Source organism: Saimiri boliviensis, chromosome 3 (assembly GCF_048565385.1).
Source record: "Saimiri boliviensis isolate mSaiBol1 chromosome 3, mSaiBol1.pri, whole genome shotgun sequence".
NCBI classification, from domain to species: Eukaryota; Metazoa; Chordata; class Mammalia; order Primates; family Cebidae; genus Saimiri; species Saimiri boliviensis.
The window spans coordinates 41196125-41223407 of record NC_133451.1 but is presented as its reverse complement, the minus strand read 5'-3'; the positions used below and the strand labels follow the sequence as shown (position 1 = coordinate 41223407).

The following is a 27283-nucleotide window of genomic DNA, read 5'->3' as shown; positions in this document are numbered from 1 at the left end:
TTAAATTAACTTTATGTGACTCCTTATGTGTCAGGTAAGTTTCTCGAGAACAGGAGATATTTGGTGAATTCTTATCCATTCTGCCCTCTGTATCTTTTAAGTGGAGCTTTTAGGCCATTTACATTCAGTGTTAGTGTTGACACTGTGAGGTACTATTCTATTCATCATACTATTTGTTGCCTGAACACCTTTATTTTTTTTCATTGTGTTATTGTTTTACAGGTCCTGTGAGATTTATGCATTAAGGAGGTTCTATTTTGGTGTATTTCAATAATTTGTTTCAAGATTTAGAGCTCCTTTTAGTAGTTCTTGTAGTGCTGGTTTCCTAGTGGCAAATTCTCTAAGCATTTGTTTTTCTGGAAAAGACTGTATCTTTCTTTCATTTATGAAGCTGGGTTTCGCTGGATACAAAACACTTGGCTGATAATTGTTTTGTTTGAGGCTAAAGGGATCTCAGTCTTTTCTAGCTTGTAGGGTAATTGCTGTTAATCTGTGAGGTTTACTTTTATAGGTTACTTGATGCTTTTGCCTTACAGCTCTTAAGATTTTTCCTTCATCTTGACTTTAGATAACATGATGACTATGTGCTGAGGTGTTCATCTTTTTTGATGAATTTCCTGGGTGTTCTTTGAGTTTCTTGTATTTTGATCTCTAGATCTCTAGCAAGGGCAGGAAAGTTTTCCTCAATTATTCCCTCACATATGTTTTCCAGACTTTTAGATTTCTCTTCTTCCTTAGGAACACCAGTTATTCTTAGGTTTAGTCATTTAACATAATCTCAAATTTCTTGGAGGCTTTGTTCATTTGTTTTTCATTCTTTTTTCTTTGTCTTTGTCAGATTGGGTTAACTTAAAAGCCTGGTCTTTGAGCTCTGAAGTTGTTTCTTCTACTTGTTCAATTCTGTTGTTGAGACTTTCCATTTCTTTAAGTGTGGCCTTCATTTCGAGAAGTTGTGATCTTATTTTAATTTACTCTGTTTCACTGGAGATTTTTTCATTCATATCCTGTATCATTTTGTGGATTTATTTAAGTTGGACTTCACCTTCCTCTGGTGCCTCATTGATTAGCTTAATAATTGACCTTCTGAATTCTTTTTCTGGCAGTTTGGAGATTTCTTCTGGAATCAGATCCATTGTGGTGAACTGGCATGATCTTTTGACGGTATTGAAGAATGTTGTTTTGCCGTATTACCACAATTGTTTTCCTCGTTCCTTCTCATTTGGGTAGACAATGTCAGAGGAAAGATCTGGGACTCACGGGCAACTGTTTAGATTCTTTGGTCCCATGGTGTACTCCCTTGATGTGATGTTCTCCCCATTCCCCTAGGGATGGAGCTTACTGAGAGCCAAACTGCAGTGATTGTTATTTCTCTTCTTGATCTAGCCACCTAGCAGAGCTACCAGGCACTGGGCTGGTCCTGGAGAGTGTCTACAGAGTCCTGTGATGTGATCCATCTTCAGGTCTCTCAGCTGTGGATACCAGCACCTGCTCCAGTGGAGGTAGCAAGGGAATGAAGTGGACTCTCTGAGGGTCCTTGCTTGTATTTTTGTTAAGTGTGCTGGTTTTATGTTGATTGGTCTCCAGCCAGGAGGTGGCATTTTCAGCCAGGAGGTGGCTGTTGTTCATCAGCTGCAGTAGTATAAGAAGAATGCAAACTTGCCATAGAGCTCCCAAGTGATGTCCTTTGTCTTCAGCTACCAGGGAAGGTAGACAGACTATCAGGTAGGTGCAGATTTAGGCATATCTGAGCTCAGACTCTCCTTGGGTGGAACTTGATGAAGCTGTTGTGAGGGTTGAGGGTGTGGTTCCTAGGCCAATGGAGCTATGTTCCCAGGGGGATTTTGGCTGCCTCTGTTGCATTGCACACATCACCAGTGAAGTGGTGGAAAGCTGGCACCCACAGACTTTACCCAGCACCCACACAGCCTGCAGCCCAAAAGACTGGTCTCACTCCTACCGTGCACCCCCAACAGCACCGAGTTTATTTCCAGGCAGCCAGTGAGGTGGCCTGAGAACTTGTCCCAGGCCACAAGCCTCTCAGCTGAGAAAGCAAGCCAACCTACAGTTCCTCAGCTGTCCCAGTGAAGCCTGCAGTGGCAGTCCACCTCCCTCAAAGGGTCTGTGGATTCTCTCAGCTTTGCTGGTATGTTTCTGTGGTAGTTCTTGGAGCAAAAGTTCATAATGTGAGTCTTCACGCTGCTCCATCCACACAAGTGGGAGCTGCAAGTCCTGCCTCCTATTTGCCATTTTCAGCATTGGTATTTTGATAGGGATTGCATTGAATCTATAGATTTTTTTGGGCAACATGGTCATTTTAATGATATAATCCGAATCCAGTGGGGCATGGGATGTTTTCCATATTTTGTATGTCACCTTCCATTTCTTTTTTTATTTATTTTTTGTTGTTGTTGTTGTTGTTTTTCAGATGGAGTCTTGCTCTGTCACCCAGGCTGGAGTACAGTGGTGCAATCTCAGCTCACTACAGCTTCCACCTCCTGGGTTCAAGTGATTCTCCTGCCTCAGCCTCCTGAGTAGCTGGGATTATAGGCACCTGCTATCATGCCCAGTTAATTTTTGTGGAGATGGGTTTCACTGTGTTGGCCAGGCTGGTCTTGAACTCCTGGCCTCAGGTGATCCACCTGCCTCAGCCTCCCAAAGTGCTGGGATTACAGTTGTGAGCTGCCATGCCCAGCCTTCAATTTCTTATACTAGTGTTTTGTTTTCCTTGTTTTCTTTCACCTCCTTGGTTAAATTTATTCCTAGGTATTGTAGTGTGTGTGTGTGTGTGTGTGTGTGTGTGTGTGTGTGTGTGACTGTGTGTGTGTGTGTGTGTGTGTGTGTGTATTTCATTCTATTTACTTATTTATGTAGAGACAGGGTCTTGCTCTGTTGCTCAGGCTGCTGGAGTATAATGATGTGATCATCACTCACTGTACCCTTGACTTCCTGGGCTCACATGATCCTCCCACCTCAGCCTCCTGAGTAACTGGGACCACAGGCATGCATCACCACATCTGGCTAACTCTTTTGTATTTTTTGTAGAGCAGGGATTTCGCCTCGTTGCTCAGGTAGGTCTTGAACGCCCACCTCAGTCTCCCAAAGTACTGGGATTACTGGCATAAGCCACTGTACCCAGCCCTGGTATTTTATATTTTTTATCACTGTTGTAAATGGTATTGGCTTTTTTATTTCTTTCTCATATAGATATTATTGGTGTAGAGAAGTGCTACTGATTTTCGTGCATTGATTTTGTATCCTGCAATTTTACAGAATTCATTTATCAAAATCTTAAGTTTTTTGGTAGAGTCTTCAGGTTTTTGTAGATATAAGATCATGTATCCGCAAAGAGGAACAATTTGACTTCCTCTTTTCCAATTTGTATTCCTTTCATTTCTTCTCTTGCTGATTGTTCTGGCCTCGACTTCCAGTACTCTTTTGAATAGCTGTGATGAAAGTGGGTATCCTTATCTTGCCCCAGTTCTTGGAGGAAAGCTTTCAGTGTTTCCCCTTTCAATATGATGTTAGCTGGGGGGTTGGTGAGGAAATACTCATGATGGTTACGGTCCTTGTTTCTGCAGCTGGTCATGTAGTGATAGCTGGTATTAATAACTACCTTCTTTTACTACCCATTCTCTATTCCCTTTGTCTACAGCAAGCACTTTCACAGGTTGTGGTTTTTTCCTGGTGGTGTGACTGAAACCTTCTTTCCTGAAGGGTCTGGACCATTCGTAGTCCTGCCTGGATTGGGCTGTTGTAGTTTCCCATTGACCTTAATCACAGGGAATGGTAATACTAAGAGATACCTTAATGAATCTCCTGTATTCCATGCATACTCTTCCTTACCTCTGTTATGAAAGAGTAGACTGATTTCATCTTGGTAGTCTGGGTCAATCACCCCAGCCGAAACTGTAACCCGCTACTTAACCTGTTGACTTAAAGGTACGAGGAGCTCAAAGTGTCCAGGTAGCAATCTTAACTTCCAGTTTAATTGAATCATTGTTGTGTCTCCTGATCACAGTGTGCCTCCCTCTGGAATTAAGACCTCTAAGCAAGCAGAATGTGATGTCACAGGAACAGGAAGCAAAAATGTTGTTAGTAGGGTCACTAGGGGTGATGGGGAGTGATGCCACTTCCACTTCCACCCCTTGATACTTGACCTGTGAATCCTGGCTATAGGAAAAACAGTACCATATATTGGATACTGATTCAGAGCATACATGACCTTCTAGAGAACTTTGCCCCAGCCCTGCAAAGTATTGTCAACTAGTTGGCCTTGTAATTGTGACTTCAAAAGACCATTTCACTGTTCTATAAATCCAGCTGCTTCAGGATGATGGGGAACATGGTAAGACCAGTGAATTCCGTGAGCATGAGCCACTGCCACACTTCTTTAGCCATAAAGTGAACGCATTGGTCAGGGGCAATGTGGTGTGGAATACCATGACGGTGGATAAGGCATTCATGAGTTCACAGACGGTAGTCTTGGCAGAAGCGGTGTATGCAGGATAAGCAAACCCATATCTAGAGTAAGTGTCTATTCCAGTGAGAACAAACCTCTGCCCCTTCCATGATGGAAGAGGCCTAATGTAATCAACTTGCCATCAGGTAGCTGGCTGATCACCCTGAGGAATGGTGCCATATTGAGGGCTCAGTGTTGGTCTCTGCTGCTGGCAAATTGGGCACTCAGAAGTGGCTGTAGCCAGGTCAGCCTTGGCGAGTGGAAGTCCATGTTGCTTATGGTATCCATCCACTAACTTAGCAAATGACTTTTTCTCTACTCCTGACCAAAATAAACTTATGCCCATGCATAAGCTCCATCCCTGCCACCATGACCACTGTGTTCATGGGCCCATTGGCAAATGACAGGAGTGGCTGGGGAAAGAGGCTTTATGGTATCCACAGAACAGGTCATCCTATCCACTTGATTATTAAAATCCTGCTCTGCTGAGGTCACCCACTGGTGCGAGCTCTCATGGGATACAAATATCTTAACAGTTTTTGACCATTCAGAGAGGTCCGTCCACATACTTCTTCCCCAGATTTCTTTGTCACCAATTTTTCAATCATGCTTCTTTCAAGTCCCTGACCATTCAACCAAACCATTGGCTATAGCCCATGAATCAGTATATAATTGCACATTTGACCATTTCTTCTTCCATGCAAAGTGCACAACCAGGTGCACTCCTTGAAGTTCTGCTCCCTGGAAAGATTTCTCTTCACCATTTTCCTTCAGGGATGTCCTAGTAAAGGGCTGTAGTGCTATAGCTGTCCACTTTCAGGTGGTGCCTGCATATCGTGCAGAACCATCTGTGAACCAGGCCCTAGTATTCTCTTCTTCTGTCAAGTGATCTGTCAAGAGTCCCCGTAGGGAACTCCCCATGAGGCCATCGGTGCAGGCTGGAGGAGAGAAGGCAGGGTGGCAGGAGTGGACACCATGGGCATTTGAGCCACTTCCTCATGTAAATTGCTTGTGCTTTCAGGACCTGCTTGAGCCTGAGCACATATAACCACTTCCATTTGATGATGGAATGCTGCTGTGCACAACCCACTTCATGGCTAGACAGGTCAGAAAGCACCCAGTTCATGATAGGCAGTTCAGGTCTCATGGTGACTTGACCCATGGTCAAATGTTCAGTTTCCACCAAAGCCCAGTAACAAGCCAAGAGCTGGCTCTCGAAAGGAAAGTAGTTATCTGCAGAAGATGGCAGGGCCTTGTTCCAAAATCCCAGAGCCCTCTGCTGTGATTCACCTCTGGGGGCCTGCCAGAGACTCCAAACAGCATTCCTATCTGCCACTGACACTCGAAGCACCATCGGATCTGTGTGTCATATGGTCAAAAAGAGCAGCCTCCACGGCAGCCTGGACCTGTTGCAGAGCCTTCTCCTGTTCTGGACCCCACTCAAAACTAGCAGTCTTTCTAGTCATTCGATAAATGGGCCAGAGTAACACACCCAAATGAGGAATGCAATGCCTCCAAAATCCAAATAAGCCCACTAAGCGCTGTGCCTCTTGCCTGCTTGTAGGAGGAGCCAAATGCAGCAACTTACCTTTCTGCCTAGAAGAAATATCTCAAGAGGCCCCACACCACTGGACCCCTAGAAATTTTAGTGAAGTAGAAGGTCTCTGAATATTAGTCAGATTTATTTCCCATCCTCTGCCATGCAAATGTCTTGCCAATAAGTCCAGTGTGTTTGCTATTTCTTCCTCACTGGATCCAGTCAGCATAATGTCATCAATGTGGGAGACCAGTGTAGTATCTTGCAGAAGTGAAAAGCAATCAAAGTCTCTCCAAATAAGATCATGACACAAAGCCAGAGAGTTGATGATATACCCCTGAGGTAGGACAGTAAAGGTATATTGAAAGCAAATTGCTTCTGGTGGGCCTTATGGTCAGGAGTGGAGAAAAAGTCATTTGCCAAGTCAGTGGCTGAATGCCAGGTACCAGGAGATGTGTTAATTTGCTCAAGCAGTGAAACCACATCTGGTACAGCAGCTGCAGCTGGAGTTACCTCTTGGTTAAGCTTGTGATAATCCACTGTCATTCTCGAAGATCCATCTGTCTTCTGCATAGGCCAAATGCGAGAGTTGAACGGGGATGTGGTGGGAATCACCACCCCTAAGTCTTTCAAGTTCTTGATGGTGGCACTAATCTCTGCAGTCCCTCCAGAGATGCGATAATGTTTTTGATTTACTATTTTTCTAGGTAGAGGAAGCTCTAATGGCTTCCTTTTGGCCTTTCCCACCATAGTGGCACTCACCCTGACAGTCAGGGAGCCAATGTGGGGATTCTGCCAGCTGCTAAGTATGTCTATGCCAATTATTCATTCTGGCATTGGGAAAATGACCACAGAATGAGTCTGGGTCCCATTGGACCCACTGTAAGTCAGAGCTGAGTTAAAATTGCATTAATTATATCACCTCCATAAGCCCCTACTTTAACTGGAGGACTACAGTCACATTTTGGGTCCCCTGGAATCAACATTAGCTCAGAGACAGTATCCAGTAGTCCCCACAATGTCTGGTCATTTCACTTTCCCCAGTACACAGTTGCCCTGGTGAAGGCCGGAGGTCTCCTTGGGGAAGGATGGAAGCAAGACTGACTGCATACATTGTCAGTAATGCAGTGGGGTCTTTCCTCTAGGCAGGCATCCCCAAACTACGGCCCGCGGGCCGCATGCAGCCCCCTGAGGCCATTTATCCGGCCCCCCACCGCACTTCAGGAAGGGGCAGCTCTTTCACTGGTGGTCAGTGAGAGGAGCACAGTATGTGGCGGCCCTCCAATAGTCTGAGGGACAGTGAACTGGCCCCCTGTGTAAAAAGTTTGGGGACGCCTGCTCTAGGGGACCCAGCCTCTCCTTCATGCAGGGGGTTCTGTAAACTGGCTCAAGTCTGGAAATTGATTGAGGAGCTGTGATTCTCTGTTTTTATCATTCAAATTAGTCTTTTATCCATTCATCCTAGACATTTTCTGCTTACATAAATTAGAAAACTCAGGTAGTTCTTTTCAAGTGTCACACAGCTCCTCATGGGTCCCACTCTCAACCTCACCTCTAGAGGCCCGCTGAGACTTTAGTCTAATTATGGGTCTAGAAGCAAACAGGGGTGTTAGGGGTGGCTCCTGAGGAGAATCAGCGTTATCTTGCCTGGCAACTGCCTCAGGGGAGGCCATCACTGTTGCCTCAGGCAGCACAAGGTTTATCTCCTCAGAGGAAGGTGGAAAGGCTGATGGCACCATGGTTGGCGGGGCGGGGGGAGGGGGCGCATGTTGCCACTGCTGGGAATGGGGAAGCTGTTTCTTCTGGTAAAAAAGGTTCATGAGAGTGTATAAACCCAGTGTTCCCAGCTTCATCAGGGTCCTCCCACACAGCCCCATTCCAAGTTGCAGGGTCCCATTCTTTTCCAGTCAATGCCCTCACTTTCACAGTAGACACCTGGCGAGGCTGTGCATGCACCTTTCATTGCAGGTCAGACACTCATATGTTAAGAGCTTGTGTCTGTTTATACACAAGTTCAGCTCTTTCCCAACAGGAGATAAGACTCTCAGGGCAATCTTAACAGGTTTGAGGCTCAGTATCTGCTTCTGAAGCCAGGAGACAGAATCCCTGAGTTCATTTTCTTTCATCACATTGTCCACTGAACTTATGAACAAGCAACTAGCTTCATTATGTTCCTTGGTTCTCCACATATGGTCAGGGGTATTATATACAGAGTCACTAAACTCATTGCCTCTCATAGGTGAAGATTCAGGAATGTCAAATGCATTCATTTTATGTAACTCTCTAAACAGTTTACACCAAGGATTGTGAGTATTCTCCACACTGTTAGAAGTAGAGTCCTTAGCATTTTGGGGTCTAATCACATTAAGCAGCCAACTCCAGAAACCCCAAAACCTATGAAAGAACTCCACCCTTAATATTCTGTTCCTCTAGTTTTCACTGCAGGCACAGAATAATAGAATAAATACATATATAAAGGGGAGTTATTAAACATTAACTCATACTATCACAAGGTCCCACAATAGGCCGTGGGACCTGCAGGCTGAGGACAAGGAGAGCCAGTCTGAGTTCCAAAACTGAAGAACTTGGAGTCCGATGTTTGAGAGCAGGAAACATCCAGCACGGGAGAAAAACGTACACTGGGAGGCTAGGCCAGTCTTGCCATTTCATGTTTTTCTGCCTGTTTTATATTCGCTGGCAGCTGATTAGCTGGCGCCCATCCAGATTGAGGGCGGGTCTGCCTTTCCCAGCCCACTGACTCAAATGTTAATCTCTTTTGGTAACAGCGTCACAAACATACCCAGGATCAGTGCTTTGTATCTTTCAATCCAATAAAGTTGACACTCAGTTTTAACCATCACAATGCTTATTCATTTTTCATGTGTAGGCATTGCCAGCTGATTGTGACTGTCATTTTAAAAAACATACTGTACATTTAATGCAGAAGGCCGCATCTTTCTTCTGCTTTTTCTCAACACTACAAAGAAGGCAGAAAATTAATTTTTCCCATTCTAAACGTCAGCTTCTTCCACTAGAATGTTTGGATACTCTACAGAATTTAATCCTTTTAACTATATTACTTATCACTTTTGTTTCCATAATTTTAATGTTTTCAAAGATTTTCTTAGTTTTAGAATGGCCTATATTCATCTCATTGAAAATATTAGCCTCTGAAAACAATAGAATTTACAAGTTACTCTTCTCATTCTCAGGAAAGAGCCATGAGGGGAAACTCTCATTTCCTTTTGCTTTGCCCCCCCTCCCACTCCATCACTGAAAAATAAAAAGAAATTCATAATTGGGGCTGGGAATACTCCATCTGTTCTGAGGTCACTAAGTTCTGTTTCTCTCAAGGGTTCTAAATCATACTCCATTAGTCTGCTTCCAAATCTCAGCCCTGAGACTGGAGACCCCAAAATGGTAATACCACTGAGAAAGTAATTGCAGATAAATGATTTATTTTTTCCTGGTCTAATAAAACCATGAAGGTTGAATACTAAAATTCTTAAAGCACTAAACCAAAGCTGGATAATAACTAAAGGAATAATGGGCAATTTATAAAAGAGCAAAAACTAGAGAAGCGTAAGTAGTGCATGAAGTTAAAGCTGAAAAGGACTTTAAACATAATCTGGTAATCAAATTTCACAGATTAAGTAAACTGAGTCTTAAAGCTAAAGTGACACAGTCGGAAATATTCGGCTATTTAAGGCATTTCAACATTTGTCCGAGATTCTCCCCACCGTACCCACTGGTGCTCTCAGTGGATTTAGTGCTGTATTTCTTAAAGTTTGTTCTTCTGTGAGCACTGGTCCCATAAACAGGCTCTAAACCCTAAAAAGTCCACTGGCATTTTAAAGGACCCAAGGAATATTGCAGCAAGACAAGCTCTGTTGTTTTGCTCAATGCAGTGTTTCCCAAACTTACTTGAGTTCTGGACCGTTCTTCCTTGCAGCACCTCTGAACACCTATAGAGGTGTTCCAGAAAACCTTCTGGGTTAAGGTAGATCTTGCAGCATGTGGAAGGTAAGTGAGGCATTGGTAGAATATGAGATATTTAACATGGGAGTAACTACAATTTTTATTCAGAAAGAAGAAAGAGGAAGATGCAGGACTAGAGACTTAATTCTTAATGTCACTAGGAAAATAGTAGTATTAGGCAAAAATATCTTATGGTTTAAAACTAATGCTAAAAGGGATTGGTGGTTGTTAGACTGATTTCCTACTACTACTGTTATCAACTTTATTAAACTCAGAATGCTTAATTAAGTCGTTTTACCTTCTGTTTGTTTCCCAGGACACTGTAATTTATGATCGACTGGCAGAGACTTCAAAATACAAAGAAATTACCCTAAAACATTTAGAGCAGTTTGCTACAGAAGGTAAGTGTAATTCGGCAATAAAGCATGATTAAAATAAAAAGAAATCTTATACTTCTGATAGCTTTCAAGATCACTATTATTAGACTTAGAGATTCCTAAAGTAAGATGTCAGTGGTTGGCAATATATATTTTACTATATGCTTTTTCCAGCCTGTATTTTTATTTTACTTTCCTAAAACTATATTTATTAAAATTTTGAGCGACTTTGTTCCTGCGATTTAAATGGTAGGGCCTATAAATGTTTTACTTTTAGCGTGGATTGTGTGTACTTTTTAAATATTTCACTTTGTATCTGAAGCAATTCATTAGAGAAATAAGCAAGACTAAAAAGAAAAATTCTAATCTGAATAAGAAAGAAATAAACCTCTATACTATTAAAATAGTTCTTTTAGTTTCAACTCAAAACTTTTTATTAAAAACTTATGGCCGGGCGCGGTAGCTCACGCCTGTAATCCCAGCACTTTGGGAGGCCGAGGTGGGTGGATCACGAGGTCAAGAGATAGAGACCATCCTGGTCAACATGGTGAAACCCCGTCTCTACTAAAAATACAAAAATTAGCTGGGCATGGTGGTGCACGCCGGTAGTCTCAGCTACTCAGGAGGCTGAGGCAGGAGAATTGCTTGAACCCAGGAGGCAGAGGTTGTGGTGAGCCAAGATAGCGCCATTGCACTCCAGCCTGGATAACAAGAGTGAAACTCCGTCTCAAAAAAACAAAACAAAACAAAAAAAAAACTTATGTAACTATTAAAATTGTTGTTCAGTTTATTACAACTCAAGACTTTCTTAGAGAGACCCTACCACATGCCAGGCTCTGTGTGAGGCCTGAGAATCCAAAATAGGATAAACAAGCTTATCCCTGTCTGTCTGTCTTCCTGAAATATATTATGTGCTAGGCAAATCAGTATAAAGTCTAGAGAGATTATCTAGGGTAGATGAAAGGAAGTGAGGGTTGTTAAACATGACATTCAATGACTACAAGAATCAGTAGGGTCTTAACTCATACTGGACATGATGGTTATCGCTGTATCTAAATCTTCAGTCTCAGTTTTCACTCCTCTCTGTTTCAGCTGGAACTGTTGCCAGTGGCATCAAACTGACCTGGTGAAATACTTTTTCCTGTTAACTCTGGCAGAGAAAAGATAGGAATGTTTTTTAAAATACTAGGCGAAAACAAAAGCCAAAACAAACGAAAAAGATGGCTTTTAAAAAAAGCCTGTGTATAGTTCTTCAAAATGTAAAAGCATGGAAATATATATATTCATAGAATTCAGATTCCTTAAGGCCCAGCCTCAGACCTTGGCAGGTACAACCTACCCAGCATACGACACAGGTTCTTTTTGTTTTGGAGGAGACGCGAGGGCATCTTTCTCCTCTCTGGTTGTGATATTAAAGATACTCAACTCTTAGGTTTTAATGGCTGGGCCCCCATCTCCACCCCATTCTTTCTGGCCCTGGGCTGGATGACACTTCTCCCCATGACTGCCCTCCAGTGAGTTTTCCAGCCAAGTTTTCAAGAGAGAAAAACATGTCCTAAAAGGGCCCCAAAGATTTAAGTTCTGCTCTCTGTGATCTGGCAATAGACAATCCTTTCTTGGAAGGTAGAGTTCTCTGGGTACTTTGTATGTTCCTTGCTTCTCACTTCTGACCTGTTCCCTTAGAAACGTTTTGTCTTGAGATCACTAAGCCTAGCATTTGGTCCTAGTCATTTTCAGAGTTAAATGACCTAGAGTGGGTGCATTGTCTTCTTGCAAACCTAGATAACGGCTTCCTTGTGTAGCTGACAAGTGCTGTGGCCTCTCCCTTCTTTCAATCCCTCTACTTTATTTCTGGCTGAGAGAGAAGTGAGTTATGAAATTGGCAGGCAGCAAGCACAGGGGGCGAGTGACTTTAAATATCAATTTCGACTGTTTTCCCAGGGTGTGTCTGCTGGCAGTTCTGTTTTGCCACTATCCCGCAATTATACTTAAGACTTTTAAACTACAGATTTATGATGACAAAGAGCAGTAATAAATGTAGTCATATATGCTAGTAAGAAGAAGGTGGCTCTCCCAGTAGACCCCACCGGGGTCTCCTTCCTTTGCACACGTCTGTGAGTTCACTATAATAAGTCAGCCACTATGCTGGGTACTGAGTTACTCTGAAGAACTCTGGTCCCTGCTTTCCAAGTGCTGTAATAGAGGAGACATACAAGAAAAACTGTAAAACATTGTCACTCACGCCATAGGAGTGTTTCTGCCTTTGGCATCTCGCTGAGAGGAGGGTGCATCAAAGAGATGATTTTCGGAACCGAGTCTTTGCAAGTATTTGCAAGGCAGACCAGTGGGCGGTCATTGGGAAAAGCAGAATGGAGAAAAAGTGACCAGCAAGAGCAAAGACCCCTGTGTGTGGGAAGTGAATGGCAGGGAATGAGAGTGAAGCCACCTGATGAAACATGAATAAACCATACTTTTGGGGTTTAAATTTTGTCCTGGGGAAAAATTGGAAGATTCCAAGCAAAATAATTACTTGATAAGATTAGGATTTTAGAAATGCCACACAAGGCATGAAAGATGGATTAAAAGGGTTGGGAATTAGAAACAAGGTACCAATTTTAAAGACCAGGGGAACATTAATCTGTGTTTCATACTAAAGTTTTGTCATAATTTAATTGGACTTCAGTAAATTGAATGGAATCACTTTTTTCAAAATGAGATTTAGTGAAATAAAAACAGAAATCTCAGACCTCTGAATAAAATTTTCTTTGGTGTGTTGGGGTGATATATGCTACCTTTTCCAGGGTTAAGAACTTTATGTTTTGCTGTGGCTGAGATTTCAGAGAGTGACTTTCAGGAATGGCGAGCAGTCTATCAGCGAGCATCTACCTCTGTGCAGAACAGGCTGCTCAAACTCGAAGAGAGCTATGAGTTGATTGAAAAGGTATGTAGATGATTCTATTGATCATACAGAGGGTTTGTTTCCAGAGAGTTTCGATCTTTATTCAAGGAACCAATGGAATAAAAATCAAAATATCTTGACATAGCATTTACTATTGAATATCTTCTTGTCATCTAACCATTAACAAATCTTAATATGCATTAAAATGTTGCTGAGAAGTCTTTGGGGTTAGATATTACTTTGTAAAGATCTTCACTCTTCACAATTTTGGATCAAGTTTTGGCCAGTCTAGTAATCTCCTTGCCAATGTATTCCTGTTTCTGGATCACTGAGGATATGGAACATGCCCCACATACACACGTGCAAATTACATAGATCTACATGTGTACTCTGAGTTAATAAACACATATAATATGTAATGTAAAACAGCAATCACACAGCTTGCAAAACTGATCATAATATATGAGAGTAATGCAGTGCTGACACTTGGCCAGTCACTATGACAAACATGTACCTGTGTTCTTTCTGTCACAGCAGTAAATATCCTCATTTTGCAGATAAAGAAACCAAGGATATTAAGCCAGAAAGTGATGGATACATTACGATTGATGCTGTATAAACAGAAAGAATCTTGCTTCCTTAATTAAGAACAGGAAACATTTTTATGTAGTACTTGATGTATGCCAGGTGCTTTTTCTAGCACTTTCCTCTATTCATCTATTCAGTCCTTACAACATCCCTTTGAGGTACTAATTATTCCTATCTTATCGACGAAGAATCCAAGGTAACAGAGGGGTTAAGTAAGTTAGCTGAGATTACACAGCTCCCAGTAGTGGGTGCCCGAATCGTCACTCTTCCTCCAGTGTTCATGCTCTGAATCACTCAAGCATCTTCATTCTATAACCTCTAGCTTGCCATTAAATAACTCTTCAATTGCACTCATGTTTGTATTGCATAGAATCAAACTAGCCTGTCCACTGCGGTTTACTTGCTCTTTTCTCCAGGTAAGTAAAGGCTGACATTTTGTTCTTCTTTCCTCTCTATCAAACTGTGTACTTCCTTGTGCTTCCTGTCTTGAAAGGTAGCTGGTGCCACCAGTACCCCTGCCCTGGGCTCTTTCCCACCTCTGCCCGACACTTGTCCTTCTCTTTAAGTCATAGGGGGATGCCACGTTCTAGCTGCAGTTGGTTTTCTTTATTGCACAAGTTTGCCATGGAACTCGAGATATTGGTCTCCTATCTCCTCAACACATCATCACTTTTTACGGAAGATGACTGTTTCTCATATAGCCTTTATATTTTGTAAGGGGAAGATATCTAAATATAAATATAAGATCACCTATACCATACCTGTATAGATAGATACAGATAGATATGTAGGTATATCTAGATATCTCCTCCTTATATTTGAACTTTTTATTCTGCGTGTTTATAAGAAGACATGGATAGCATGTGTGGTGTCTTCCAGTGTGATTCTCCCACCCTGAATTCTGTAGGTATACACACAGCAGGAGGCTTGTTGTCAATTGACTTATTTCAGTGTGTCTCGCTGTCTTCTTTCTCCCCCACTCTTTCCCTCAACACTCCCTCCCTCCACCTTCTCTCTCTCCACTTCCTACTGTATTTATATATGATTATGTCTTTGGAGTATTTATGTAGTGAAATAAAATAATCTGAGGCCATAATCATAATGTCTTTCCATCTGCCCAACTGAAGTCACATATCTTAAAGTGTTCGTGGTATTGATTTTTAATCTTTGCTTCTCTTACTGTTTTAAGAAATAATTTTAAAATCCTGTTTGTAAATGATTTTGTTCCTGTCTCTGAATATAAGGAAGGTTGCCTCCCATCCTCATGAGAGAATTAATAGATAATGTCAGAATACAAAATATATTTGAAAATTGATTCTAAACATATTAAATTGTTTCCACTTGAAGCACAACTTCAGTTCTAGAGTTGAATGTTTAATGTACCTGATATCCTTACTCTCTGGATGCCCTAGAGTTTTTTATAGATTAGATTTTCTAGCTTTAACAGCTTTGTTTCTTGTTCTTTTGATATTTGAGTAAAAGCCTTGTGACTTCCAGCTTTTAACTGAAATAGATGTTCAACGTTTTCCCAGCAGATGGCAATCATGAGCTACATTAAAATTTAAGTTGCCTTAGGTAATCCATGAAAAGTGTGTGTGTGTGTGTGTGTGTGTGTGTGTGTGTGTGTGTGTGTGTGTGTGTGTGTGCCTGTGTTCCCGGCTGCTCAGGAGGCTGGGGCAGAGAGGATTGCCTAAGTCTGGGAGGCTGAGGCTGCAGTGAGCTGCAGAAGCACTGCTGCACTCCTGCCTGGGTGACAGAGCAAGACCCTGTCTCAAGGAAAAAAATAAAAAATAAAATAACACAGGAATCTCTGTGACCAAGCTGTTTTTTTTTTTTTTTTTTTTTTAAGTGTTTCTGTTAATCCTGATCATAGAAGGACTGTAGGGTTTTTAATATAGAGAACCAGGGTTATATCACTTCTTTCTTGGTCTGAGCTTCTATTCTTTGTTAAAATCCACTGGGATGAGAATTCAGAAGTTGTGATTTACTGCCCTTAAAACCACTCTAGTAAGGCAAGTTTCAGCACATCAGACCACAGATTGCTCCAGCATGTTACCCTGGCTTTAAATTGAGCAAATATAGTCCTAGGGTTCACCCATTGTCGTCTTCTTTACCTCCTTTAACTGAGACATGCTGTTTATTTACGTAATCTGTTTTTTATGTGATTGGAATCCACTTTTATATAGACGATAATACTGGACTTAGTATGTCACATGGTGAATTTTTAAACTGTGAGGGTCGTTTTCACATCCTTTTTTTTAAGAACAGAATTTTCCAAACAAAACATTGCCGGAATCATAATGTATATAACTGATGAAAGCAGGGCTGCTTTGGCTCGAGTGGAAGCGTAGAGAGGAGATCCACGCTGGCTTTCCCCTCCGCCTCCACCTTGCCCTCGTGGGTGCTCCGTGAGGGGCTTGTTGTGACTAAGGATCCACTAAGCAGTTTGAAAGCCATATATTATATTTATGTGTGGACTTTTTAGAAAATGAATTCTTCAAAAGATCAGAACATCATTGTGCTCATATGCAAGATGTTTCTGAACATATTTGAATTGAAATGAAATGTCATTGACACATTAATGGCAGTATTACATTAACGACATTCAAAATATAAAAGATTTATAAAGTTCTTTCTAAAATATTATATTACAAAATAAGTGAAAATGTTATAATAGAATTCAGGTAGGAATTTTAAACCCTGCTCTCTCCCTCCTTTCCCTCCAGTGTTTGTTCAAACTAGTAATTCAGTTTTTAAAATTAAGTTAAATCCTTATTCCTTTGGGTACTATAACACCTAGCATAAGCTGAAAAAGGTATCCACATAGACCAAAAGTATACAGGAAGGTATTTGTCCTTTGGTCGTGATGCTTAGTTACGCAGGTATGTTACTACGCAGCACACCGAGTGCTAGGAATCACTGCCTTCACTCCTGGGGCACACTGCAGGAAGGAGGACAGGGGAAGTTTGAAAAAGTCCAGCAGGCATTGTTATCCCTATTGACAGTCATTGTGAGATGAGAGGATTTGGGACTTTTAAATCTCTCTATAAAATATCATTATCAGCTCTGCTCCAACATTGTTCTGTTTGAGCTCCAATATTTGCATTCATATAATAAACTTTTCAGGATATTTTTTAAAAATTTAATGCTGAGGGTTTTTTCATGAATCAGTTGCCAACACATCTTTTTTGTCTGTTTTTCTTTTGCTGTTAACTAAATAAAGAGGTGACATTGATTACTTGGAAGGCCTAACTTGTTCAGGAATAAGGGAGTTGATACAATTAAAATGCAAATGGGTTTATAAGAATCATATCAGATACTTCAGTTGTCTTGACCCAAGTTGAGAAGGAGAATTGCAGGTTCACCTTGGGTATTGTGGACAGTAACACCTCTTAGTCTCTTTTTGTCACCACTTGAGAAAATTTACAGTTGTCTCATTCTTTCAGACAACAAATTTGACCTGTTTTATCTTAACCTCATTCTTTTGAAAGGTAGTCAACATAATTGGACTCATAATTTTAGATTGGGAAACCATTTATAGTATCAGCCTGTATTTTTTAAATCAGATTTTTTTTTTTTTTTTTTTTTTTTTTTGAGGCGGCGTCTCACTCTTTTGCCCAGGCTGGAGTGCAGTGGTACAATCTCGGCTCACTGCAACCTCAGCCTCCCAGGTTCAAGTGATTCTCCTGCCTCAGCCTCCCAAGTAGCTGGGATTACAGGCATGTGCCACCACACCTGGCCAATTTTTTGTGTTTTTAATAGAGATGCAGTTTCATCATGTTAGCCAGAATGGTCTCGATCTCCTGACCTCGTGATCCACACACCTCGGGTTCCCAAAGTGCTGGGATTAGAGGCATAAGCCAGAAGCCACCATGCCTGACCTAAATCAGATTTTTTTTAATTAAGTTAAAATTTTGTGTTTTCTCAAGAAGAATTGTAAATAACAGAATTATTATAAAATTTTATGTTTCATTGGCAGGGATTTTTCTGAAATTTCTCACCTTTGATCTTTCACTTTAATATATCAAGAGCCAGGGTGGTACCCCTTCTTTTTTGTCTGAGCTTCTATTCTTTGTTAAAATTTGTTTACTTTTATTCTAACATATTTCTAAGACACATAAATTATGTTTTGCCTTATATTCATACTAATGCTATCGGATTTCTTTGAAAATTCATAGTACAGAAGTTTCTGGTGTTTCTTATTTTATAATTAAACCACTGTTTGAGATAAAGAGGACTGCCTTCCTGGAATACATAATTTTTTGAAAATTTTTAGTATTTATTTGCTTCAATAGAAAAATGCAGCTATGTCTTTAGTACTGCATAGATTACCTACTAGTAATTTGTGTGTTTCTGAAAGCAAATTATTTATCTTGAACATTACAGAAAACAGTGCAAGCTATAATACCTGTCTAGATTTATCACTGATTCAAGCGGTATTTCCCTGGTGATAAGATTTTTCTTTTTCTCTTATTATGATGCATGGATTGGGAAACTTTTTTTTAAAAGGAAAACTTATCCAATGCTTTTATCTGTGCAAGTTTTTCTAAAATGGTTTATGGGTTAGAGGATCATTTTTGCACTTAAGAGTAAACTCAGAATGCTGTAATTCTGCTATCAAGCCTTTATTTGATCAGATAGCAATGTTGTGTTTTATGTGCATTTTGTAGTTTGTGATTGATGTATGTCATCCACTAGATTGAAGCTTCATGAAAGCAGGCACTGTGTTTACATATTTATCACTGTGTCTCCAGCGCTTGACTGACAAGCCTATATTAACCACTCAGTCATTTGATGAATAAATTAATTATTATTTTAAATAATTTATTCAGAAGTTCGAGCTTAATAAGGGCTTGCTTAATGAAAGTATACCGCCTATTAACAAATCTAGTTCATGCTTTCCACACACTGAAGGCACTGGTATCAAATGTGCTATCACTAAGGATTAATTTAGGGATATGTTAGAAAAGAAGTCAGTAATTTTACAGAAGGCAATCTTTAGAAGAATATACTCATTCCTTTATAAAACCTGTCTTCAAAGTTACTTAATACATAAATGTGAGAATGGTTGGAAAGATTCAGCAACAAATATCTGAGCACCACTGCATGACAGGCTCTGTTCTAGGCTCTGGGGCTCAGCAATGAGAGGATAGAAGAATTTCTGCCTTTTGTTTCAGTGGTGGGAGATAAGTAGTGAACCTGTAAACTAAAACAATATAATTGCAGACAGGCTTTAGTGCCGTGGGCACTGAGTTAAGGAACCAAGATCGGACAGTGAGGTAGTGATCCTTTTTTACATTATTTCCTTTATCCCTCCCCAAAATGTGGTTGGTATGGTATTTTGGGGATGGTTAAAGAGTCCCTTGATGTGGCGTAATGTAGATCAACCATTACACTCAGTATGACTAAACAACAATTTAGCACCCTTTGCAACAAATGGCAACAAATGGTTTAGAGGATTCCTAAAGAAATATAAAACTTAATGGAAAACAGGACTTTTCTTGAACATTCATGACTGCCAAGTTCACAGTAACTTCTGTATTAGAATGGAATGCTTTTTTCAGATTAAACTACCACATCTATTCATAGTAGCTGCACATATCACTTTCATTGGTGCTAAAAAACTAAATGAAAATTTACATGATGTACGGGCGATTTCGTGGTTTAAAATTCCAGTAGTTTCCTGTTCTACTATTTGCTTAAGAACATTTGTAGTTAGCTCATCTAATAAGACCTGCCACTTTCTGAGCATTTACTAAGCTCCACGTCTTCCACCATTTACTCTGATTATTTAGTCAGAGGGCCTCTAAAGTGAGTCACAACATGATCCATTGGAGTGAGCAAAAAAATGTTAGAACTTCTATTTGTTTTATCTCATCTTTTTTATAATTTGCTTTTGCATTTTATAACAGTATAATTTTCTAGTTTTAACAGTGATTTACAAAAATGCAACTGTCATGAGTACATATTCAGCATTTTTTCCTAATATACTCAGAAATGTTTGTGATGACTGATGTAATTTCATCTGCAGAACATCCTTATTAAATCTAAGTTACTACACTTAATCTTGCTGTTGGGAAAGTTGATTCTTAGGTAAGTTAAGTTACTTGCTGAGGGACCCATATCCGGTGGTTGGCAGAGCAGAGATGCAAATCCCTGTTCTATCTTAATTCCAAATCCCATGTTAATAATCTGTAAGTTATGTTATGTCGTCAACTTGCTTTAGAAGAAAGCAAGAATCTGTACAGAATAGTGGAGACTTGAAAGATAAAATGAATTCAATTAATCAATTGTGCAGTTGCATAATCACTGGATCAGCACTCAGGGTGGGAAGTGGGAGTCAACGGCCTGTTTGGGACTCAGCTACTTAGTGAGGCAGCCTCTACGTACTCTGTACTGTATTCCACTTTCCTTGAAAATAAGATGGAAATGTGTTTTTCATGATTTTCCCTCAACTGGCCATTAGAATCTTCTTATTTAAAGTACTTAAGATTTCCTTAGAGCTCTAATTCCATGCTCCTCCTTTCTGGAATGATATATTCCTTCTTAGGACTGCTTCGTGGTAGACGTTTCCACCCTGGGTATTGCTGTCTTCTCCCTCAGATAAGATGGATGTGCTGTTTTGCAAGCTACACCCAGTCACCTCTCTAATCCTGATTCCTTTCAGCTGGCTGTGTGAATTCTGGTCTTATAACTAAGCCCTTGGCTTTGTGAGTTCAAATATGATTTCTGTGCTTTGAAAAGCACCAAGTTAAAATCTATTTCTTGGCCTTAGAAAAATTAACCAGTTGAATGAAACAAGGATGACACCCAGTGAGATGCAGAACAGAGAGGAGCCCAGCAGTCTGAGAACCAGGGTTGTTGTAGAATGGCTCTGAGAATCCCACAGCACATCCCAATTCCAGAGTTGCCGTATTTTAAACCTCAAGAGAATGTTGACTGCAGTGGCCTCTTAACTGGTTGTACAGCCTTTTTTTTTTTTTTTTTTTTCCTAATCCATCCCCAGACAGCTACTAGTGACCTTTCTGAAATGTAAATTTGATCCTGTCTCTCCTCTACTAAAATCCACCAGGTGTCCCTTGGCTTTGGAATTGTCAGCATAATATACAGACCTCTCCATTTCCATTTCCTACTGGCTTTTCCAGCCTCATCTTCCTCAGTGCCACACCTCACTTCATCTGTCATTTCCATACTGACTAAATGGCAACTTCTCAAACATTATGTGTCTTTTCATACCTCTGTCTTCATACATGTAATTTCTTCGGTTGGAATTACCTCCCTCATCCTTCCCCACCTCTCCCCATTGCTTGGCTAAATCTTAATACATTGTTTAGGGTTTAAAATCAAGTGTCACCTCATGTTGGACAGATTTTTTTTTTTTTGAGCCATCAAGACTAGAAAGATGCCTCATCCCTGTGTTTATCCTTTGTACTCACATAAGAATACATATATAGCATGTAACATACAATGTGTATCACATTTTTTAAGATAGGATATAACATGTAACGTGATTCTCCTAGGGGAACACTATTTCTCTCTGATGGTAATCCTGTATTATAGTTTAAAGGCTTTGTATTTTGAAACTGCAAGGAAAAGCAAGAGAGCTGGCACCTGAGGCTCTAATGCCAGGCTAAGGGAGAATGGTAGGAGTTGGACATAGAAATGTCTACAGTGATCAAACAAGATTGAGCCAGGTACAAAGATGGGATGCTTAGAAGCATTCTACATCAGGGGTTGCAAACTCCAGCCCAAGTTTTTCTGTTGCTAGATCCACCCACTGCCTATTTTTATAAATAAAGCTTTGTTGGAACACAGCTACATCAATTTGTTTACCTGTTGTCTTTAGCTGTTTTCATGCTACAACAGCAGAATTAACTAGTTGCAACACAGAACATATGGCCCTCAAACTCTAAAATATTCACCATCTGTCCTTTTACAGAGAAAGCTTGTCAACACTGCTCTAGATGAGCAGTTCTCATAGTTAGGTTCTCAGATCAGCAGCTTAGCAACCACTGCACATTTCCAGGTTCACCATAGAGCTATTCAACAAGGAATTCTGGATGTGGGGCCCAGCAATCTGTGTTAATAAGCTCCTCAGGTGATTCTGAAAAATTAAAGGTTGAAAAGCACCATCTAGATTTCTGGCCTAGTGGCTAATTACCTGGGACTTGATGACAACCAGGAAGTCAAGGTTTAGGAGAAACACCAGTAAGGCAAGGAGGTACAGTTAGAAAACGAGGCAGCCAGGAATCCAAGGAGAGTTTCTAATGAAGCTTTCTGAAATATAAATTTCATACAGGTAGGAACTCACTATTGTATCCCCAGCACCTTGCCCAGAAGTACCTGCTTAGTGTATATTTGTGAATGAATGCAAGCATGCATGTGTGCTTGCAAAGGAGCTAATCCCGAAATGTGATTCTGGAGCCTGCAGGTAAAAAAGAGAAATAGGTACACCTGACCAAGGTGACTCAGAACTGAGGCTGAAACCCACTCATAGAAATGAAGTATTATTGAAGGCCGAGAACAGACACAGAAGTTTAAAAGCCTGATGATTTGAACAAAATTCTAATTTTCATCTAATCTCAGTTTTACCTCCCATTTGCTTCCTTGGGTATATATTAGTTCTTGATGTTTTGTTCTTATGGTCATAGCTCAGCTGCACCTCTAGTTGACCTTAGACAATTTACTCAACCTCCCCAAAGCTAGTAACTGAATTCATAAATGTAAAACACTTAGCAGTGCCTGGTACATTTTTTCTATTCATGAAATTCCAGTTTCCTCTTCAACATTCCTAGTCATAATCTTATTTCATATGGAAGTAAATGGTACTAAATGTTACTAGTATTTATCCACATTTACTCCAGTGGTACAATTTTGCTTAACAATATTACTGTCTTCAAGGAAATTTTTGCCAAATGGCCATGTTGTAATCTGAAGCCTAGGTTGATATGAGTTTGATTATTATACTTTTCTCATTTAGGGGTATATCACAAACTTGTAAAAAATATGACTTCATCTAAGCACTGACAGAATATTTGCTAATTTGGAAATAGGTCACTTTGAGGTTCTGTTATTTAGCAAAATATACATGTATTGGGGAAAAATGATAATTTCTAAATCTGTCATAATACATTTTACCAGACTCTACATGAAGCTTTCTGTCCTCAGAGTAGAAATATTACATTTAGTGTCTTTTTAAAAATTATACATACATTAGGAACATCTGAAAGAGAAAATAAGATTACTGGAGAATTTACTAGGTGAATAAATATTATCTTAAGATTTTTTCAGTGATAACTAAATCTATATAATGTCAAAGAGTCATCAACCTCAAGCCTTTATAACATTTGGCATGGTGACATTTAGAAAATAAAATTCGTGTTTGGAGTTTTTTTTAATTCCATGAATGCCATGGGAATTCTATCACATTTCAACACTTGCTGAATATGTAATTCCCCTAGTGCCCATTAGTGGCCATCTGTGTAAGGTAATACATTTTGGGGATGAAATTGATTACGGCCTAAACGCTCTTGTGTTATGATCGGGAAAAACATGCAAAGTTCAAATCTTTTTTTCTGATGATCATTATATAGCTAACAATATTAATTTCCAAAAGCAGAACAGCCCATCACTCAAGATTCTAATCTCACCATAAATGATACCAGGGCAAAAAGGAAATGAGTCTGCAGAGCCTCGTACTAAAATTAGTAAGTGTTGTTCTCAAGGAGCTCTTAGGATAAAGGGAAAATTGACACACTTTTGGAGCAAAGTATTTCCCTCATAGGCATCAACGTAGACCCATTACAATTTTGCTGAATATTCAGAAATGTTTTATTACTCTTCTTAAGGATTCATGTTATCGTCACCACCAACACACTCCACATTACCCTATTTGTAACTTTTCTCAGCATACCTTGCTGGCCCTACATCTCTGATCCTTTATGTTATTTGTGCCTGCTTTGAAAATGTTACTTTTACCTGTGCAAAGCTAGATGCTTTTCATCTTTCAAATGTGATTTCAATGCAATCTCTCCAGTGAAGTCATTCTATTTTTATAGGTACATGAGTGGTAATATGTAATATATTGGCGTACTTTCTGCACTCATTCTTCCCCTTAGCGGATAGAAAATATACAAATATATTCGTTTATATATTTCTAATGAATGTGTTCATATCTTGGCTCCCACATTATCTAGTTACCCCAGTGTTCCAAAAAATATTTTTGCAGGAAATTTTGAGGGCTTTTATTAGTAAACTGTCCCCAGGATCACTAAAGAAAATATCGTCTTGCATTGGGTAAAATACTTAAAATTTGAACACAGAAATATCCTGATCTTGACTGGGATGTGAGCCAGAATGAGTAACTGCAAATGCCCTAAAAGTAGCTGAAGACTTGGTAGAATCATTGTGTAAACATTTAAATTCAGCAATTGTGATGCTGGCATCATTGATGCTGAATTGTTCTTTTTTTTTTTTTTTTTTTAACTTCTTGATGGTGATTATTCATCAGGTTATGGTAGATTTCAAATCTGCTTTCCATTGAAGGAAATAAGATAATGCTATCTTCTGGAAGGGAATTTGCCTTCCTGTATTATAGATTATATACTAAGAAGTCATGCATAAGTGAGTCTAATAACTGTCCATATTATTTGGAATATATTGAAAATGGTCTAGATTGCAGCAGTATTTTCACACTTCCTGAATTTTGGTTTTGTTTGCCATTAGTTCACTTAGCAAACATACTAAATGCTGACATTCAGTGCTATGGAGTCATTAAGACGAACAAGACATGGTCCCTACTTTTGAGCAAATCTACTATGTTCATGCATTTACACAACTTCTCTTAATATAAGATGTATAAAGATGAGCAGAGTTCTGTAGGAAAACAGCAGAGGGAAAATTTTGTTTTAAGAAATGTAGAAAAGCTTAAAAGAAGCAATAACTAGTAAGTTTGGTTTTATAGGATAAATCAAGCTTCACTAGGCAAGGCAGTAGGGAACGTGTGTGTATCTACTTAGACATACATACTTATGATACACAGACAGACACTATGCATATGCATGCCCATCCATATGGCCACTATAGCAGGGACTGTTGCCTGGCAAATTTAACACTCATTCCCATCCCCCTCCTTCCTCAACAGCTCTACTATTGAGACTGGAAAAGCTAAATACAAATAGTTAAAGTTAGCCATGTGAAACTCTCTGGCCAACTAGTATTTGGAAATATACTGAGGACTTTTTAAAACACTTTGTTTTTCATATAAGAGATAGATGAAGAGATAGATACAGTTGGTATTTTTGTCTTCTATATAGTCTTTATACCAGTAACGGCCACCTTGGGATATTGAGAGAGGTCAGGAGAATGAGTTGAGGTATGGTTGAGCTACAAATTTAATGTTCACAACTGCCTACTTCAATACTACTTAGGTGAGGAAAATTAATTTATTTAAACCATTGTTAGATTTTTCTGTTACTTGCAGCCAAAAGCATTCCAAACTAACGCGGGTATAAATTACATGCATGCATACACACACACTTGCTCTCTATCTCTCACTTGCATGTTTGCATACATAGTCAACTTTATTTTTCATGCCTAACCAAAGCTTGAGACTAATTTTAGACTTTAATTTTGGTGAAAAATAAGGAAAAGTAGAAACTGACCTTCTTTGTTATCACTAATTTTGGCAGTATCCTCAGCACTTACTTTCCTTTGCAGCCATCTGCCCTTACCTATATTTTAAATGAAAAACTGAAGGCAAGAGAAAATGATTAAGAAGAATGATAAACGCTGAAGAGGATCATGCTGGAGGTTGAAACAGGGCAAGACCGAGAATCGGTTGTGGCCCCCAGAGCGCTGTTGCGAAGGGTACCCCACTAGCAACAGTGCCTGGTCATATGATGGAAAGAAAAGTTTATATCTTAATCCATCACTGCATTCTTAGTTATTGAGGACCAAGAATAACATTACCTATGTTCATTTTCTCTAACAACCAAAAGATTGTTCTCTCCCCCTTACCACATCCATTTAGGAAGATGAGAGTAGAAATTATTCTTTCTCGTGAGAGATTAAAACAGCTTTGGGCTGGGTGCGGTGGTTCATTCCCAATACTTTGGGAGGCCAAGGCAGGCAGATCACTGGAGGCCAGAGTTCGAGACCAGCCTGGCTAACATAGTGAAACCCTGTCTCTACAAAAATACAAAAATTAGCCCAGCATGGTGGTGCACACCTATAATCCCAGCTACTCTGGGGGCGGAGGCAGAAGAAATCACTTGAACCCGGGAGGCAGAGGTTGCGCTGAGCCAAGATGGCACCACTGTACGTTAGCCTGGGCAGCAGAGCAAGACTCCATCTCAAAATAAATAATAAAAATACTAAAAGCTCTCCCCGGAGCCCATTGGTCTTATAGCAAAGACAACATCTAATGAGCAAGAGATCTTGGAGTCTGATCCTCTGGTACACAAATGTGAAACTATGTGAAAAACATTCAACTTGTTCTTTCTTGCAGAGACTAGTATCACTTTGTTGTGGTAGTCTCCCATAGCTGTTGGTGTATTTTCTTCTTAGAATGCCCAGGCTGGAGTGCAGTGGTGCAATCTTGGTTCACTGCAACCTCTACCTCCCAGATTCAAGAGGTTCTCCTGCCTCAGCTTCCCAAGTAGCTGACATAACAGGCACACGCCACCATGCCCAGCTACTTTTTTGTGTTTTTAGTACAGATGGGGTTTCACCATGTTGGCCAGGCTGGTTTCAAGCTCCCGACTTCAAGTGATCTGCCCACCTTGGCCTCCCAAAATGCTGGGATTATGGGCATAAGCCACTGCACCCAAGCTGTTTTTAACTGACTTCTGATTTTATTCCCCTTCTATACAAGGTTATTTTAGAATGTGTTCCTTACCTTAGGAGTTAGGTTACACAGCTTCAGGGAACCTCAGTCTCGTGCCTAAAGACTGTGAAAGTCAAGGATATTTCAGAGAGAAAAGTCAATGGGATAGTTGGAATTTGCACCAAAGTCAATTATAATTTACTCTCTGCTTTTAAAATATATATACCCTTCAATTTTTTGTTTTTAAAGAATATGAACTGATTTTTTTTTCTCAAATTTTCTACCACTAATTTTTTCTAGAATCTTCAGCTACTTGGAGCAACAGCCATTGAGGATAAATTACAAGATCAAGTTCCTGAAACCATAGAAACGCTAATGAAAGCAGATATCAAAATCTGGATCCTTACAGGGGACAAGCAAGAAACTGCCATTAACATCGGTAATTCACCTAATTTAAGTTTTACATGTTGGTACTTTTTAATAAGTTGATATATTTTAGAAGATGGATTTGAGACATTTCAAGATTCAAAAGATTTGATGTGTCAAGATTAGAATATTCCAATCTTTTTCCACCTTTGCATCTCTGCTTCCCACATGTTCCATCCATAAGTGGCACATG

At 39.9% G+C, this 27283-nt stretch overlaps 1 protein-coding gene across 10 annotated transcripts in view; it reads left to right on the top strand.

Moving 5' to 3' along the window:
• Window positions 1–27283, top strand: part of ATP8A1 (ATPase phospholipid transporting 8A1) — a 249992-nt gene that overhangs the window by 127012 nt on the left and 95697 nt on the right. For all 10 annotated transcript variants that reach the window (XM_074396074.1, XM_074396072.1, XM_003940967.3 and 7 more), the window contains 3 exons: window positions 10291–10375; window positions 13153–13292; window positions 26965–27103. In XM_074396074.1, the coding sequence (XP_074252175.1) occupies window positions 10291–10375; window positions 13153–13292; window positions 26965–27103 (364 nt within the window). The remainder of the gene's footprint in view (window positions 1–10290; window positions 10376–13152; window positions 13293–26964; window positions 27104–27283) is intronic.